The 15,726-nt window shown below is 35.5% G+C and overlaps 1 protein-coding gene across 7 annotated transcripts in view; it reads right to left on the reverse strand.

The window, feature by feature from the left end:
* SORBS2 (sorbin and SH3 domain containing 2) overlaps positions 1–15,726 on the reverse strand; it is an 82,948-nt gene that overhangs the window by 37,450 nt on the left and 29,772 nt on the right. For 3 of the 7 annotated variants that reach the window (XM_086464436.1, XM_086464435.1, XM_086464440.1), the window contains 4 exons: positions 13,836–13,902; positions 12,954–12,998; positions 11,596–11,779; positions 8,438–8,552 (listed from right to left, as the gene is read on the reverse strand). In XM_086464436.1, the coding sequence (XP_086320562.1) occupies positions 8,438–8,552; positions 11,596–11,779; positions 12,954–12,998; positions 13,836–13,902 (411 nt within the window). Of the gene's footprint in view, positions 1–1,094; positions 1,179–8,428; positions 8,553–11,595; positions 11,780–12,953; positions 12,999–13,835; positions 13,903–15,726 lie in introns of all 7 variants that reach the window. The other 4 variants (XM_086464437.1, XM_086464439.1, XM_086464434.1 and 1 more) reach the window with 3 other exon arrangements.

The following is a 15,726-nucleotide window of genomic DNA, read 5'->3' on the forward strand; positions in this document are numbered from 1 at the left end:
TACTTCCCTCCTTTTTCTGAGGGGATTTGAACTCCCAACTTCCACCTGTCTGGAAAGGACTCTAACCACCATGTTAGACATTCTTCTGGGATTAAGACATTTGTTATCCTTTTTTCCTAAAGATGTTAGAGTGTACAGGAAAGAATTTGAGCTCCATGGAGCCAGGGAGGGTGTGTGAAAAAGCAAGAGCAGAAGCATCTCCAACCTAGTCGTTAAGGCACTGTGCAGTGTGGAAGTGACACCTAGTTCTCAGTCTTTCTTTGAGGACAACGTTACTGTTGTATCCTCCTATAAAACAGACAAACAGCCTTTGGTGCTCATATCCAATTAAGCCTGTGGTATTAGGCAACCAAAGGTGAAAAACTGAGATCTCTCTGACGTTTAGGTGTTTCAAGCAAATGGAACTTTTCAGGTTTATAATTTTAAACATAAATGCTTGCAGTAAGACTAAGGTAGCATCTGTTTGCCCAAATCCTTTTTTTTGGACCTGGCTATTTGTGAAAATCAGAGCAGAACTGAAATCTGTCTGTTCAAGCAGATGTCTAGCTTGAAAACTGAGCAAACCTGTATCTCTGTGTTGAGGTACAAAATATATCTTCTGCATGTATGCATATAAGAGAGGAAAAAAAGCAAAAATATCTCAGTATTTACTGCCATAAGCAATTTATATATGGCTGTGTGCATTTAAATTTAGACACATTCCTTCAAGTCAAATACATGTTTTGTAACTTAGCATCTCTGATGCAAACTGACATGTTTTTCTGCTCTGAAAGATTGTTCAAAAAATTATCCGGTCAAATACAAAAGATTTAGGGAGACTAGTAAACTTTCTTGTTTAATGTGCAATTTGTCCTGTTCTTAAATATTAAGACACTACTATTTGTCTAAGATGTAGTCTGTATTAAAGGTATTAAAGCCACTACGCTGAGAAGTTAAGGGTCCGCTTGAAAAATAATAGTTATATTTCTGACCTTTCTAAAAAAAACTCCATTAACTTTACTGGCATATGCTTGCTGAATTTGGTAATCTGTAAATTCCTCATTATAAAAATATTTTTCCTAATGTTTAAATATTAATATTCTGTCCTCACTTACCGGATGTCCAAACTCCAGTTCTGAAAAGAATTTATACCAGGGTTCGTTTTCTAAATCTATGTCATCTGGGTTTATGCGATCAGTCTGGAGCAGTTGTGAAGGAAAAGGGAAGGAAAAGGCACACGCTGAGCAAAGTGCTAGAAATGCCATGTCACTTTAACAAGAAACACACACAAACACAAAACAAATATGGGGAAAGGAATGGAATAAAATCAAAGAATGAAGATAGTATTTAAGATAGACAATATCCTTGTTCAAGAGCTGTCATTGCTGGTAGCTTTAATACTTTTCTTTTTGTTGCTGTTCTTCCAACGACTGGAAGATGTTAAACATTTTAAAATTTCTATAGCCAAGAGGGCTCTTTGACCACTTCTATAAACGTCACTGCATTACTTAAGTACATTTAATGCTACTAAAGATTCTTTGTTAAGAAGATGTGTTAAACGATTGTCATCTTCAGCATAGGCAGGAAATTGCCCATCTGATCAGCAATAAAGACATAACTTTATCAATATTGCTTTTGGTCATTCCTTGTCTTCTCACAAAGCATGTTAATTCTGGATACTGCTGTCTTGAAGCAAGTGCTGAGCAGAGATAAGGAATATGCATCATGCAGGCATGACTATATTAAAAAGCCACTTCAACATATGAAATGGAACTGGTATATTTTAAATCCTATGGTCAAAGAATAGGGAGCAAAAAATTATGCATTCTGTAATATTAGTTTTAGCAGTATTTTGTAATGCTTTATCTCCCACAGCCTTGTTGACATAATGAAGCATTTTTTTTCCACAGTGAAACGCACTGTTTTCATCTGAAAATTCTCACAGCAAAGGGATAAAGTAGCAATTGAAGATAGCATTAAGAAAATTCTTCAATGAACAGAAGAATAATTGACAGTTATTGATGTAGCATGAAAACATGACAGTGCAAAACAGTAGAGCTCCCAATGGGATATCTAATGAACTGTAAACTTGGCTGCATTAATTATTTTCTAAATAGCTCCAGTTCCTTTGTAGTATCTGATGTAAGCTGTCATGCAGCACAGAACTACAGTGAACTGTTGGCTTAAAGATCTCTGAAACAGAGAAAGCCTCTTGTTAAAGATATTTCTGAATTTAAAATTTGGTCCCCCGCAACTGTAATTATCAGAACTTAGACACTAATTACAGTATGACCTAGAAAGCAATCCTCAAACAAGAAGACAGGATCCTGCATAAAGAATGATACCGGTGATTAAGTACGTAACACTTTTTCCTCCTGAGTTAAGCTGTCGCCAATACACCAGAGCAATCACATACAGCTATTTCTATTTTCTGCAAGAGATAACACCATGCTCTTGACCATTTCAGGGAATTAAACATCCTACAGCACTTTTCTTGCTGCTTTTGATGTTACTGGAACAGACTGCCAACTTTGCTCTATTGAAAGGTCAACAACCCTTTTGAACTACCTTGGCGCTCACACATCTATGAGCTGTTCATGCAATATGTGGACACCAACTTTGTTCTATAGATTTATCTTCACAATGTCCCTTTCAAGTAAGGGAAGTATTATTGAGAACAGAGTGGGAATGAATGCCAATGATGAACAACATGCTGTGCTCCATAGCAGGGTTAGGAAGTGAAGCTGCTCTGGAGTTTTGCCCTTACATTTTCACCATCCACAGCCATAACTCAGCACTACTAATGACAACTGTTTCAACTCAACTATGCACACCCAAGTCTTTGGTAGAAAAGCTCCACTGAAATTAGTTTCATGAACTGACCAGTAAAGATTTGTGACCCTAATAGAGACCGTAATTGATTTAAGGAAAAAACATGTGATTCTCTTCTACAGAGAGATGAAGGCATAAGGGCAAAAAATGACAGATTCACAATGCAGAAGATAATTTCATTATATATCAAGTTGATTCCCATTACAGAGAATGCTTGGCATAGTCAGAGTTTTTTGCTTACCTTAAAAAAAAAAAATTGCACAATTTAGAACTGGACAATCTGAGAAGACAGTACTAAACACTTTTTCATAATTTCTCCAAACTGAGTTAAGTATATGTTGAAATATTTATAGCGTGTATCCATCCTTATATTATAACAATTAATTAATTTTCACAAAATAATAATATCAACAATTTGGTTCATCTACGTAAAATAAATAAATTAATCCCTTGAAATGCATATGGTGTTGAAATTGTGGAGCTGTTGGCACTACAAATCCAGGCCTACTGACATTACTTGTCAGCCTTGGGAGCCTCAAGGTACCCTGGATAGCAGCAGCCCCACACCTAGACATTGATGGACCAGTGTACCTTCTTGCAGGGAGCCAGAACACACCATCAGACCAGCTGGGCTTCCACCCAGCTAGCCAAGCTGACAAAAACGAGAATGGGAGTTGGCTCCCCATTTATCTTCAAATTCACTTGCAATCAGATGAAAGTTTAAAAGACCCTGCTTTTCTGCTTGTGAAGAAAAAGCTAGAAATAGTGTATTTTATGTAGTTTCTACGTTTTTGAGTTCTCCTCAGGTAATAGTGTGAAAATAAAACGAGAGCATAAGAAAGTGTGTAAAGCTAACTCCATACACACATGTCCTACTTTTATTTGCAGCTTGAACCGCAGAGGGCAGCAAACGAAAAAAAACTGAGTCTGCAAGTGAAGCGCTGCCTGGCAGTCCTAGAGAGGACTCTGCATTGCCTGTGTGACCAAGATCGATACTTAGACAATCGATTTTACTTGGCTTTCGGATTCAGTTTTGCTGATGGGCCTTTTTCTATTATCTTCCCTTCTAAGAGACTTAAAACGAACAAATCATTTCAACTTAAAAAGACGAACTCAGCTTGGTCTCACAAAGTATCTCCCAAACTGCTTGAATAGAAGGTAAAAGCAATAAAGTAAATTCTTTTTTTATAACTTGTCAGTCAAACCAAGTCATGTTCCTATACTCTACCCTTCATCTAGTCATTCAGCAACATCATTACTTGTTGAAAATATACTATTAAAGACCAGTAACTAACTTCACTCTTTCTGCCATTTGCATCAGATGGTCAACACAACACTGCATCAACATACTCAAGTACAGAACACTCATTTTAAAAAATTACATCTATAGTGTTGCATGCAGCTTTGCCTGTACTTGATTTTATATATACAAGTAGACATTCACAGGTAATAAAAGTCTCCATTTAAACTGATGAGTTAAACCGTTCTTATACTATCTGCATAGTCAAATTAATATTTTGCATTTGCAAATTCAGACACTGTACTGAAACCTCTTTGGAACAACAGACAGAGATGTCTGTTGTAAATTTGGCTTTGGCGTTTTATTAGCTCTAAAGAGTTTGCTTTTGCTTTTCCTTTTTTCTGTTTTTGGATTACTTTTAAATAGCTGCTCTAGCTTCAAGTCCATTACCAGATTGACTTAGTATCTCCTTATCTTTATGAGAAGACATGCTTTTTAATGTCATATCAAAACATACTAATACATAGAATTTCTGATTTCTTTTTAAAACATGCTGAGAAAAACTGTAGTTGACAAAGTGTTACTCAAGTAACTCAACTAATACTGAGCAGAATATTCTGGTAACTAGCTTGAGATGTCAAAGGTGACCAAACTTGCACATTCTAAAGAAAATTTCAAATTTTCCACTACAGTTAAAGACCCCCCCACCCCCACCCCCCCAAACCCTACAGATGTCCATCATGGTGCAAGCCCAGTCTGTTTCCGGTATTTGACAAAACAATGATTTTTTTAATTTATTCTGATCATTAAATACTCTTGTGTATAAACTCAGTAGAAAATGTGTCTACTGAACATATATAAAACCCTCTAGAATTAAAATTTAACCTGACAGTTTTATCTGACTAGCACTTCTGTACTTTCATGCTTAGACTGAAAGACCTAATAAAAATAAAAGCATCTATTGCTTGTCCCAATTTTATAAAGTCTTTCTTTACAGCAACACTAAGATTTTTTTCCTTACTTGCTTTACTGCAGAAATAGAGACATGTACATGTATGAAGGAATTAATTCACATATACAAAGTTGAAACTAGTAAAGAATAAAAATTACTCATATTCATATGAGTAAGATTAAATATTACTTATTCACTGAAAGCAAACATGCATTTTAGGAAAGAAATCCATGGTTCAGATGATAGTAGAGAAAAAGAAGAGTGTTTTACTGAATTGCAGACATTGGAGATGGAAACATTCATCAGAACAACTTATGTACCACCTTATCAGCGCTCTGTTGTTAGAAGAAATGGTAATGTTTTATGGAATTACTGAAACAGGAAAAAGGAAGCTGCCACACCATTACTTGGAAGACTATTCAACAGTGTAATGTCACTTTTAGCTGTAATCTCAAAGGACCAATCCCAAGCCTCTCCTTTTTTTGATGTTTTATATGCTCTTACAAGTTGAAATTACAGAAGAAAAAAACATTAATTTGTTTCATGACAGAAGGCTGCTACATGATACTGCAGCTTGAAATTACACTTATCTTTTTATATACACAACAAAGATCTGTCCCTAACCAATCTATCCATTTAATGTTTATTACTAGGTCTTTTTTTTAGGTTTATTATTTTCACATTTTTTGACCTACTGAATGAGGATCGTCTGAGTAGTATTTCCCACTAAATGTTAGTTTTCCATTGAATCTCACTTTATTATGTTCTTCCCATGTTTCTAATGTCTACATTAATCACAACTGGCTCCAACGTAGTACCTATGTCAATAAAGGCAATGGTGATTTTTCAAACCTCATCTGCCCTGTTTATTATCACATAAGGCAGCTGTAAATATTTTTTCTTTTTCTTTTTTCAGATCATTTTGCCATCAAAACTACACTCCTGTAGACACGGAAACAATTTAATTTCAGCAAAAAATTTTAAGATTTAGAGTGTGGGAGAAACTCCCTTTGCCTTTTTTGTTTTGGCAAAACTAGTAAAGTCAGAGTTTCTAGTTCAGATGCTATAAATGTCCATCTTTTACAATGTTAAGGAACTATATTTTTATATTCCATATTTTGATTTATATTTTCTTTCAGTATCATCAGAACAATTTTCAGACATTAAAAATAAAATCTTTCGAGATTATCAAGATGAAAGAACTAACAAAATACTGACATAGTTGAGAATTTGGAGTTTTCAGATGAATTTGGAACTAACTCACTGTTTTGAGATGTCAGCTTTTCCTACACACACAGAAAAATCTTTTGACCTACTCTGCTCATCACATCCTTTAAGAAGTTATGAGTTCTGCTTTCCATATCCCATTCAATGAATACAAGGAAAGTAAATGCTTTTGTGAAACCAAATCTTTTTCTTTTTGTGACATGGTCAAAAAGCTAAACATCATCTTTATCAACAGCAGAAATTCCAGACTGATCAAACTGTGATGCCTCACTTCAACCACTACATCAGTTAATAACATTACACTAGTGTCAGCACAACTTTCACCCCTTGTATTCTACATTAGTTCTTGTTTTCCAGTCTTTTACAGCTCTGAATCATACATAAACAAAACCCCTCTCCATTCTGTCCATTAATATTTTTTCCTCAGTTTTTAAAATTTATTCTACAGAGAGATGTTTCCTCATATTTACATCAGCTAAGTCTAAACTTCTAGTCTAAGCTTCAGATGATAATGTGTGATATTGCCCTTGACTGATGCTGCTCAGTAAGTACAACATGACTAAGGCTTTCCTGTATGAAAATATTTTAAGGACCAAACAAAGCTAAAAATACAAACTCTTGATTGAGAACATAAAAACCAAAATGTATAAGCAAGTTTAAAAAAAAGGATTCAGGAACAGTCAGCAAAGTTCACTTTTTGTCATTTCATTAGATTGCTAAAATTGAAAAATTGTATCTAGGATCATATTCGTCAGCACTGCAATTCCTATGGAATTATTTTTTTCATATTACATTAGTAGAAAAAGTAATTTATTAGAAAAGTGAGGCCATTCTTGAAACATCATGCTAATTTTCTTATTTTCAACTTGAATCTGCCGTTATTCTTTGGCACTGGAAAGGCTGGTAAATGACCTCAGTGTGTATAATGCAGCCATAGCAATCAAAAAAGTGCTCAGAACAAATACCATCACCTTTTAAATAAAATTAAAGTTCATCTTCACAATAAATACTAAATCCTATTTAATTATATTGATTAATTAGCAGTTCCTATAGAAGTGCCAATTTTCTCTTTGAAAAATGCATCAGTTGTGCAAGAACTTAATTCCACAGAAACAAAGCTTAGTATTTTCTAGCTAATGAAAATTATATTCCTGGAAAGACCACAAAAATACAAGGGAAAGGTGCTTAGTACAGGTGTTTCACACTGTTGACATACTACATACTCTGGAATTCAATTATTTGCATAATTTAAATTAGTAAAATGAGTTCTGTGAACAAGCATGTAATACAGTAATACAGAAGCAAATAATAGTCCAGTATTGACTACATAAACCCCTTCTTTAAAGCTGGGCTTTCTCAATCATTTCAACCTCAAAATAAAAGACAAGAAAAGAAAATATCGTCACTGATACATAACAGTTTTCTGGAAAAAGAAAGTATCGAGATGCACAAAGGTGAATTAGAAAGGCTGGGTGAATGTGTCTTTCAGCAAATGAAAACTTCCGTTAATGGTCATTTTGCATGCATTAAGCACAGCTTTATCAGACATGCTTGTGAAAAATTCCACAATTGCAATCATTATTCAGAAAGCAGGAATTAAGACTTTTAATTACATGTTAATGTACACTCAGTAATCATAGAGTAATTGAGGCTGGAAAGGACCTCTAGAGGTCATCAAGTCCAACCTCCTGCTAAAAGCAGGTCGAATGAGATCAGGTTGCTCAGGCCTATGTCCAGGCGAGTCTTGAACACCTCCAGAAATGGAGATTCCACAGCCTCTCTGGGCAACTTCGACCAGTATTTGACCAAAATCTCCTTATGTGTACAATTAGGCACATCCTGAAAATGCAAATTGTTTATTTTTATGCACTAATTAACCAGATATCATTATGTGCTGTTAATACAACTGAAAATGAATGCTTAGAAAAAGTAGTTTCCATTAATTCACAGTTCTGCTCGTCATCCATTAGGTTTGCATGTTGGTGGTTTGATTTCTTGGAAATACCTGAAGATCTAAGTTTAGCAAATAAGCCAAACACATTTTCAATACAACCATCAGGAAAGAGCAAAGGCAAATTGCTGCAAAATCATATTTGAAAAAGGACGTTCAATATTCATCTAAGTAGTTATAATCGGTAGTAAATAATAAAAAGATGACCTCTCACCAAACCCCTTGCTGTACTACCCATTTCACTTGTGTGTCTTACCGGTCTTTCATGTTCAAGGATTGATGACTTTCCCGGCTCATATTCAAAAATACTTCTTGGTTCAGAACGGAACTTGCGGGTATCTACCTTTCTGTCAGGGGGATCCCAGTCATTTCTAAATAACAAAAATGAGCAATTGAGTTAATTTACTGTCATCGCCATCTGCTTTACAGCTCTGTGCAAGAGAAATAAGCAAAACCAAATGAATCTCAGCATGGTTTCTCCTTCCAGATTTCAGTTGTGCAACGTCTGGCCTAGTATCCCAGTGTTTTAACCACTGTATCATCTTAACCTGTTTACAGCAGGAAAAATACTAGAGATGTCCATGTGACCAATCATACTTTTGTTATAACTGGTAGACCAGCTTAAAAACTTCCCTTACATACTGTGTCAAAATACCATGACACGCCCTCTCAAACTGCAAATTTACTATACTTGTTTTATGCAAGTATATATTATATATAAGTGTAGTATATATATGTGTTTATATTATACACTAATATAGTCAAATGGTAGATATTTTTGTCATCACAAAACATGATAGTAAGTCCATATTGAAGTTACAAAATTTTCTGAGACAAAATATGAGGAATTATTTTAAAAGACAGTGTGAAAATCTAATAGATGCTCTTTATCCTGATCTGTACTAGAACTGCTCCTGTACATCCTTGTAAACAGAATACTGTTTCTTTGGAAATTTGAATAGATAAACAAGAAAAAGAATTTCTCAGTTGACTTTGGGACAGAAATTTATGCATTTTCTTTATAATTATAAATTTGCTTTCAGTTTAATAGTGCTATGCAAAGAATAAAAAGTAACCCCTACTACAATATTTTTTCAGTCATTTACCATGTTATATTAATAGCTACCTATACATTTTGGGGGGATAGTTAGCTAGTTACTATCACAGCAAGAGCTACCTTTTCATAGCAGTTTTTGTAGTCACTACCTACATTGCATTTGGAAAACTGTAGATCTTTTTATTTAGCTCTGTGTAAAATGACCCACTAGTAACTCAAAGAATGGGGGAAAAGAAAGGGGAAATCCTATCAGCTCTTGCCTGTACCTACAATAAGAGTGAGCATACACTGAATAAATTCTGTCAGTTCTATCAGCCTTTCTGATGTGACTTGGTTTGATATGACCTGACATAATAAGGCACATGTCATGTGCCTTAAAAAAAAAAAAAAAGAAAAAAAATCTATGGGCTAGCTTTTGTTTACAGTATGTTTGTGAGTGCAATTTCTGGGACACAGACACCTCTATTTATAAAACATCCTACATTTCAAGGGAAGTAGTTCTAGATGGCTCTATTGTTTATTTTCACTAAGGAAATAATTAGTTTCAGAGCAGAAAAGGTTGATTTTTTGAAAATGAACAGGAAAATGGAAGTGTTCCGATCAAGTTGCATAATACTGCATAATACTGCAAGTCACTGAAGAAAAAAGGATGCTACTGAAATTCTGATTCACACTTAGTTCACCTAATTTACAGCATTAAGTCTATAATCCCTTATGGACTATATTTTTGAGCCCAACTGTTAATGCAAACCATATCTTGCCTCCCAGCTATGAAACTGTGATACATGTGGACCTAAGCCTCTTATGTGAGATTTTAAATACGCAGGCTTTATAGGCAATTAAAAAAAGAATCTCCCAATGGCAGGAAAAGATTGACGAGCTATAGCTGTCAGCAGCGGGCAAAGCATAACTAACATGTTTGGCATCCCTTGGCCTGGACAACATGGATTTCCACTGCCTGTCTTATCATGCGGGGGATTAAAAGGAGAGGCTAAACATCCAAATTCAGTGCTGAAGCAGTTATTTTCAAGCTTGACAAAATGAATTGCAACAGGCCTCAGTTTCTGTGACCCAGGCATTTGGCCTAGCACAGGACGATGACTCATAACGTCAGAGATCAAAGCTAAGCAGATCCATATTTTCGTGCCTTGCTAACAAAATCTACACTTCTGTATGACTTGCTAACGAAATTCAAACCTCATGGCCTTTGGGAGGTAGCCCAACTCAACCCCCTAGCATTTCCTCTTGACAGCCTGCCCTCAGCAACAGGAGTAGCCAAAATCAGTAAGCATCAAGCAATCTCTTTTTTCTCTGCAATATGTGTATCTGCTGGATTACCTTTTGGATTGTCACTACCTACAAATTTTCAAAAAGCCATAGTCATAGTCTTAACTTTAAACACTTAGTATTATCTTTTCTCATAACACCTTATTCAAACTGCAAATTATTTGAAACTGTAATATAATTCAATTTCTACATATAAAAATGATTACAATATGCAAGCTGACAAAAATGGGCAAATTCTGTTTCGTTGCTTGAGTGTAACCAAGAGAGGTGGGCTTGTAGCCACAAATGGAATAAAAAAATCACCCTTTTCATATATAAAATATATACATACATACACACACACACATATAAATGTATAATAACATAGTATTATATTAACATGTAGTATTCATGAAGTAAACACTAAAGAAAAAGCTTTTTGCTTGAGCTAGTGGCTACAGATATGCTGAAGAGTATATAGAGTTTGTGCGCAGGGCACTCAGTGTGATTTTATCATAAGGATAAGCATTTCTTTCCTGAGTTATTAAGTATCAATCTTTTCCAGACTCGACTCTAACCACTGGGACCTGGTTTTGTGCATGGGAAGTCCGAACTTCCCCTTTAATCTGTAAACTCCTCCTTGGTCTACCAAAATGGAGATGGAGATTGAAAAAATGGGGAGCTCTGGGGAAATGCTGTAACAGTTCTGCTCTTCCTTGAATTTCAATTGACAACATCTTTTAGATCCTTTCTCTTTGCTACTGGATACCACAACTAGCCTTTCCTACTCAGAGTCTAACTATTCAAGGCAGCTGCTAGAGCACAGATTGTTCTGAAACACAACAAACAGGAAAATCCTGCTAATGAGAATGAAAGTCTTACATGCTTATGGTGGTATCACTTGTAAGAAAAAGCATTTCTTTAGCACATTGAAGAAATGGCAGCACCATGCACAATGCCCACACTACTGACTGTCCCTTGAATGAAGTCCTTGAAGTTATACTCCATAGCTACTATTTTATTCTTTGTGATATCCTGTAATTGGATTACTGTACATATCAAGAACATATTTTGAAAATGTGCTAACTTACTTTTCTGGTATAGACCTTTCCCTCAGACGATGTGGTGGTACTGGTGGTGGCACATGTGGAGGTGGTAAAGGGGATGAGACCTTAAAGGCATCAGAGCTACTGTCAGAAGCGCTTTTAGACAACGGTCTGTACGTCTGCATCTTCGCAGCTGGGTGTGCCTGAGCAAAGGATGGACTGTAGCTACCTGATATAAAACAAAACCAGAAACAGTCACAGCATGAGAATGAGTTTTAATAAAGCATAACATGGAATCCTATAAGAACCCAGATTCAATAAAGCTGCAAGGTTATAAAAATGTGTAAGTGCATTTTTAAAAGTACATTGCTGTATACTATGTAGCTCATTAGAATGCTTTTTATACTACAAACACACAGATAAAGTGCAGTATAGTTAAAATAAATTAATGATTAATTGGGGGGGAAGTTAATGGCTGTATATGACATCAGAGCTGTTAATGACAGCCTGTAACTAATCCCCAGGCTCATCCTGCCTCTCAGTTGTTCTATGTTCAGAAGGAAGAGAAAACGCAGGAAATGCACACTTTTTTCATTGTTAAGTTTGGGACAACTAGGCAATAGCGTATCTTGAAGAAAATCACAAGGTCCAAACAGATCTCAAACAACTGATCCACAACAAATGCTCTCAACAGTACAGAAAAAAAGGCAGCATGAGAGCATGTTGAATGCAGCAAACACTGAAATGGAAGAATTTTGGATGGCATTTTTGCACAAGGCACTATGGTTTTTGTGCACACATAGCCTATTCACACTTTCATTTTCGTTTTTGTAAATAATTTTAGTCCGCGTTTATAATCTTCTGAAAGACACACCAATTATATATCTTAGATGAATATGTCTTTCTTCCAGCTAAATAATGTCAACATCAGTGCCTATAGCAAAAATGAACAAGACAATAAAAATGGAATCATCTTTATTAGGCTCTCTTACTGCATATTTTACAAGGTGTTTTCAGGACAACCTTTTGTCTTCCCATGTCAGTAATTAGCATTTGTACTTTCACAGAGTATTTCCCTTTTCATTTTGATGAGGAAAGGTTGTGTTACTCACAATCACTAGTGAAAATAAATGCAATGTAATCAAGAAACTACAGTATTGCAGTGTATCCCATCTGCAGTAAGAGGCCCACAGCTGCAATTCATTTCTGTGGTAAGAATGAAACCAAAATTAAACTTTGTTTCATCTGGGAAAAAAGGCATGAAAAAACACCAACCGAGATCCAACAAGACAATAAAAAGTGTTTATATAAGCATTATAAAAGCAAGCATGAATCATTAACTACCCCTGTTACTCGCTGACATTAACAAAAAGCTCATTTTGAAGTGAGGGAATAATTCCTACCAGTACTGTATGCATATGCAGTATTATACATGTCTGTGTCGTCATCTACAAAAAGAAATATACATGTTACAGTAGTGCAATACATGCCAGCTTATCACAGCAATGCAGCTCTGTTTTTGCAAACACAAATGGAAAACTGGTAGGCAATCAAGTGCTGTATTTCTTTTCCTCATCTCACAGGTGTTTTCTGAAGACTCTCTTCCCATTATACTTACCATAGGCTATTTTTACCATTTCACTGGTAAAATGGTATCTTCTGGTCATGTCACCCATATTGTGTACTTACTGGTTAGCACCAAACTGCAAAATACAGCTTTTTGCTGTTTATACATTTTCTTGACATCCTTGGTGACAATCATGATAAAGGCTGTTAACTCTAAAGCTAGTAATGTCACAAAAGCTCCACTTCCGCAAAACAAAGTAAGACATTCTATGAAAAAAATGCAGCCAGACAGAAAACGTATCCTCAAAACAGCCTGTTTACCAGCCCATGCTGTTCTAACACATGAGCTCTCCAAAAGAAATCTGGTACGGTAGGAGATTCACAGTGGCCAATTTCTCATCCCTCAAACTGGAGAGGAGGATCCTTTCATTGAGCTCCCCAGTGACATGGAATCATACTGGTTGCATACCTATTCTAATCACTTTAATTTTAATTTAGTTTTAGTAATAAAATAAACCCATTAGAAATCTTCAGGCTTTAGCAAAGGAAAATAGCTCTCTGTGCAGTAAAATCTATCATCCAATTTACCCATTTGATTTGATTCATTATCTGACGCTTGGAGAATACTTGTATTTTCACATGGCAGACAATCAAAATGCAGAAAAATGTGGGTTTTAATACCACTGAGAACCACCCAGCCAAGACAAAAGCATACTTACCAGGTTTATGAACCATATGGATTTGCTTGAACATTGTCTTGTACCAATCCTTCGGCCTGTCAACTGTCTAAATAAAATACAGTTTTTAACAATTAACAAAAAAATAAAAATACCTGTGTGTACAGATCTGATCAGACATTCTGGACACAAAGGCTATCATGTTTTGTCCCCTATTTAATATAATTTTCATACCATCTATTTCAAATGGTGCATTTATGCTTTTCATCTAGGAATTCCTGTAACAAGTTCTGGAAGACACTGAAGATTGAGTCAGTTTTGGACTCTGATCTTAGAGGGTACAACTGTTAGGAACACAGGAATTAGTGTCAGATCAAGAGTTTACCTTCTTAGTGCCCTATATTTGACAATGATGAATTCTTTATACTTCACAGGAAAATACAAACACCTCAGCAATTACAAGCGTGTAAGAAGCGCTTCTTTCAAACTCCTGGCAATTTCCAACTTAAATTATCTTCAAAATATAATTGTTAAATAATGTAGAAAAACTTTGGAAAATGAGTGAGAAAATAATTAAGACAACACGATATCTAAGAGTTAATGTTTGGATTGTAAACAAACAGTATTTCCTTTTATCAGTTTTAAATTCCCTTCCCAGGCAACTTAATTTTAACTTATTTTTCTATTTTGAGAAAAGTGAATACAATATACCTTGAAATAACCACTCATCAAATTATACTTGTCTTTACTTTTGTAAACTAAGCAATCTCAAAGTTCCCAAACTCTCCTCATATCAACATTTGCTCGTGCTTCTAATTATGTTTATCTCTTACCCTTCTGCATTTTCTCTTTTGCTGCAATTTTTTTTTGATATAGGATGATAATATTTCAGAAAAAGAGATAACACAAAGGCAAATGTTTTCAGCATTACTATTCTTAGGTCCTACAATTTTACTTGTTCCACAGTAGCCAGAAAAGCAAAAGTTTTACTGCAGATGGACAAAACTATCTTCAAACCTCATGGTGCACAGGGATAATTCAAAAGACCCCTCTTAATGTGCGTTATCCTGAATTAGCTAATACTAAATCTGCAATCACTCTGCCTACTCCTCTTTACCATGAAAAGTGAAAAACCACAAACTCTTCTCTGCAAAATAACTGACAGTCCTGAGTGTATTCACCTGGCTCTGTAACATCTTTAGTGAATCACATTTTTTGCCCTAAATACTTGGTACAGTTACTGTACATAACTTAATCTGTTTTTCTTAACAATGGTGAGCTCTTACTCCAAGGGACTAAGCAGAAAACGCTCCCATATTTTGAGGAATCAATACGAGTTCTCATAAAATTGCTAATGAATGTAATTTTTTTTTTTAAAAAAATTGTTTGAAAGAAGAGCTGACAGTCACCTGAAGAACACAGGGATCTGTTGGGGAAGAAAGAATTTTAAGTGGTGGGTTATGCTTTTTACCCTGACCTGCTTGCAGGAGATGAAAGAGATAGTTTTGTATCAAGATCAGGTCCCTTTCCCCACTTACCAACATTCCTGACTTCTGCCAAAGAGAAGACATTCAGAAGCAGATTTGGACCATTTTAACAGTTTCCCTAAAGTTCCTAAAACATCTATACTCACGCCAATCTGGTAAGAATAATTTAGCTGGATTTGAAACAAGTATGCTGTTTGGTGCTCCAAGATCATGTATGTTCAAAAGTTTACAAGGAAGCCTAGAAGGTCCAAATGAATTCATGCTGATGGGCAAAACCTCCATGGTACTCCTCATTTCCCACAGTGCTACAAATCTGCAATGGTCCCATGATACTGCAACTGCCTTTCTGACTGTATTGGGTCAAGAAGAGTTTTCCAACAGAGCTTGTATCAGTGACAGGTGAATAGATTGGAAAAAGTGCATAAATATTACTGCCACGACCCTAC

The sequence above is a fragment of the Leptosomus discolor genome, chromosome 4 (genome assembly GCF_034619465.1).
Source record: "Leptosomus discolor isolate bLepDis1 chromosome 4, bLepDis1.hap2, whole genome shotgun sequence".
Classification (NCBI taxonomy): domain Eukaryota; kingdom Metazoa; phylum Chordata; class Aves; order Leptosomiformes; family Leptosomidae; genus Leptosomus; species Leptosomus discolor.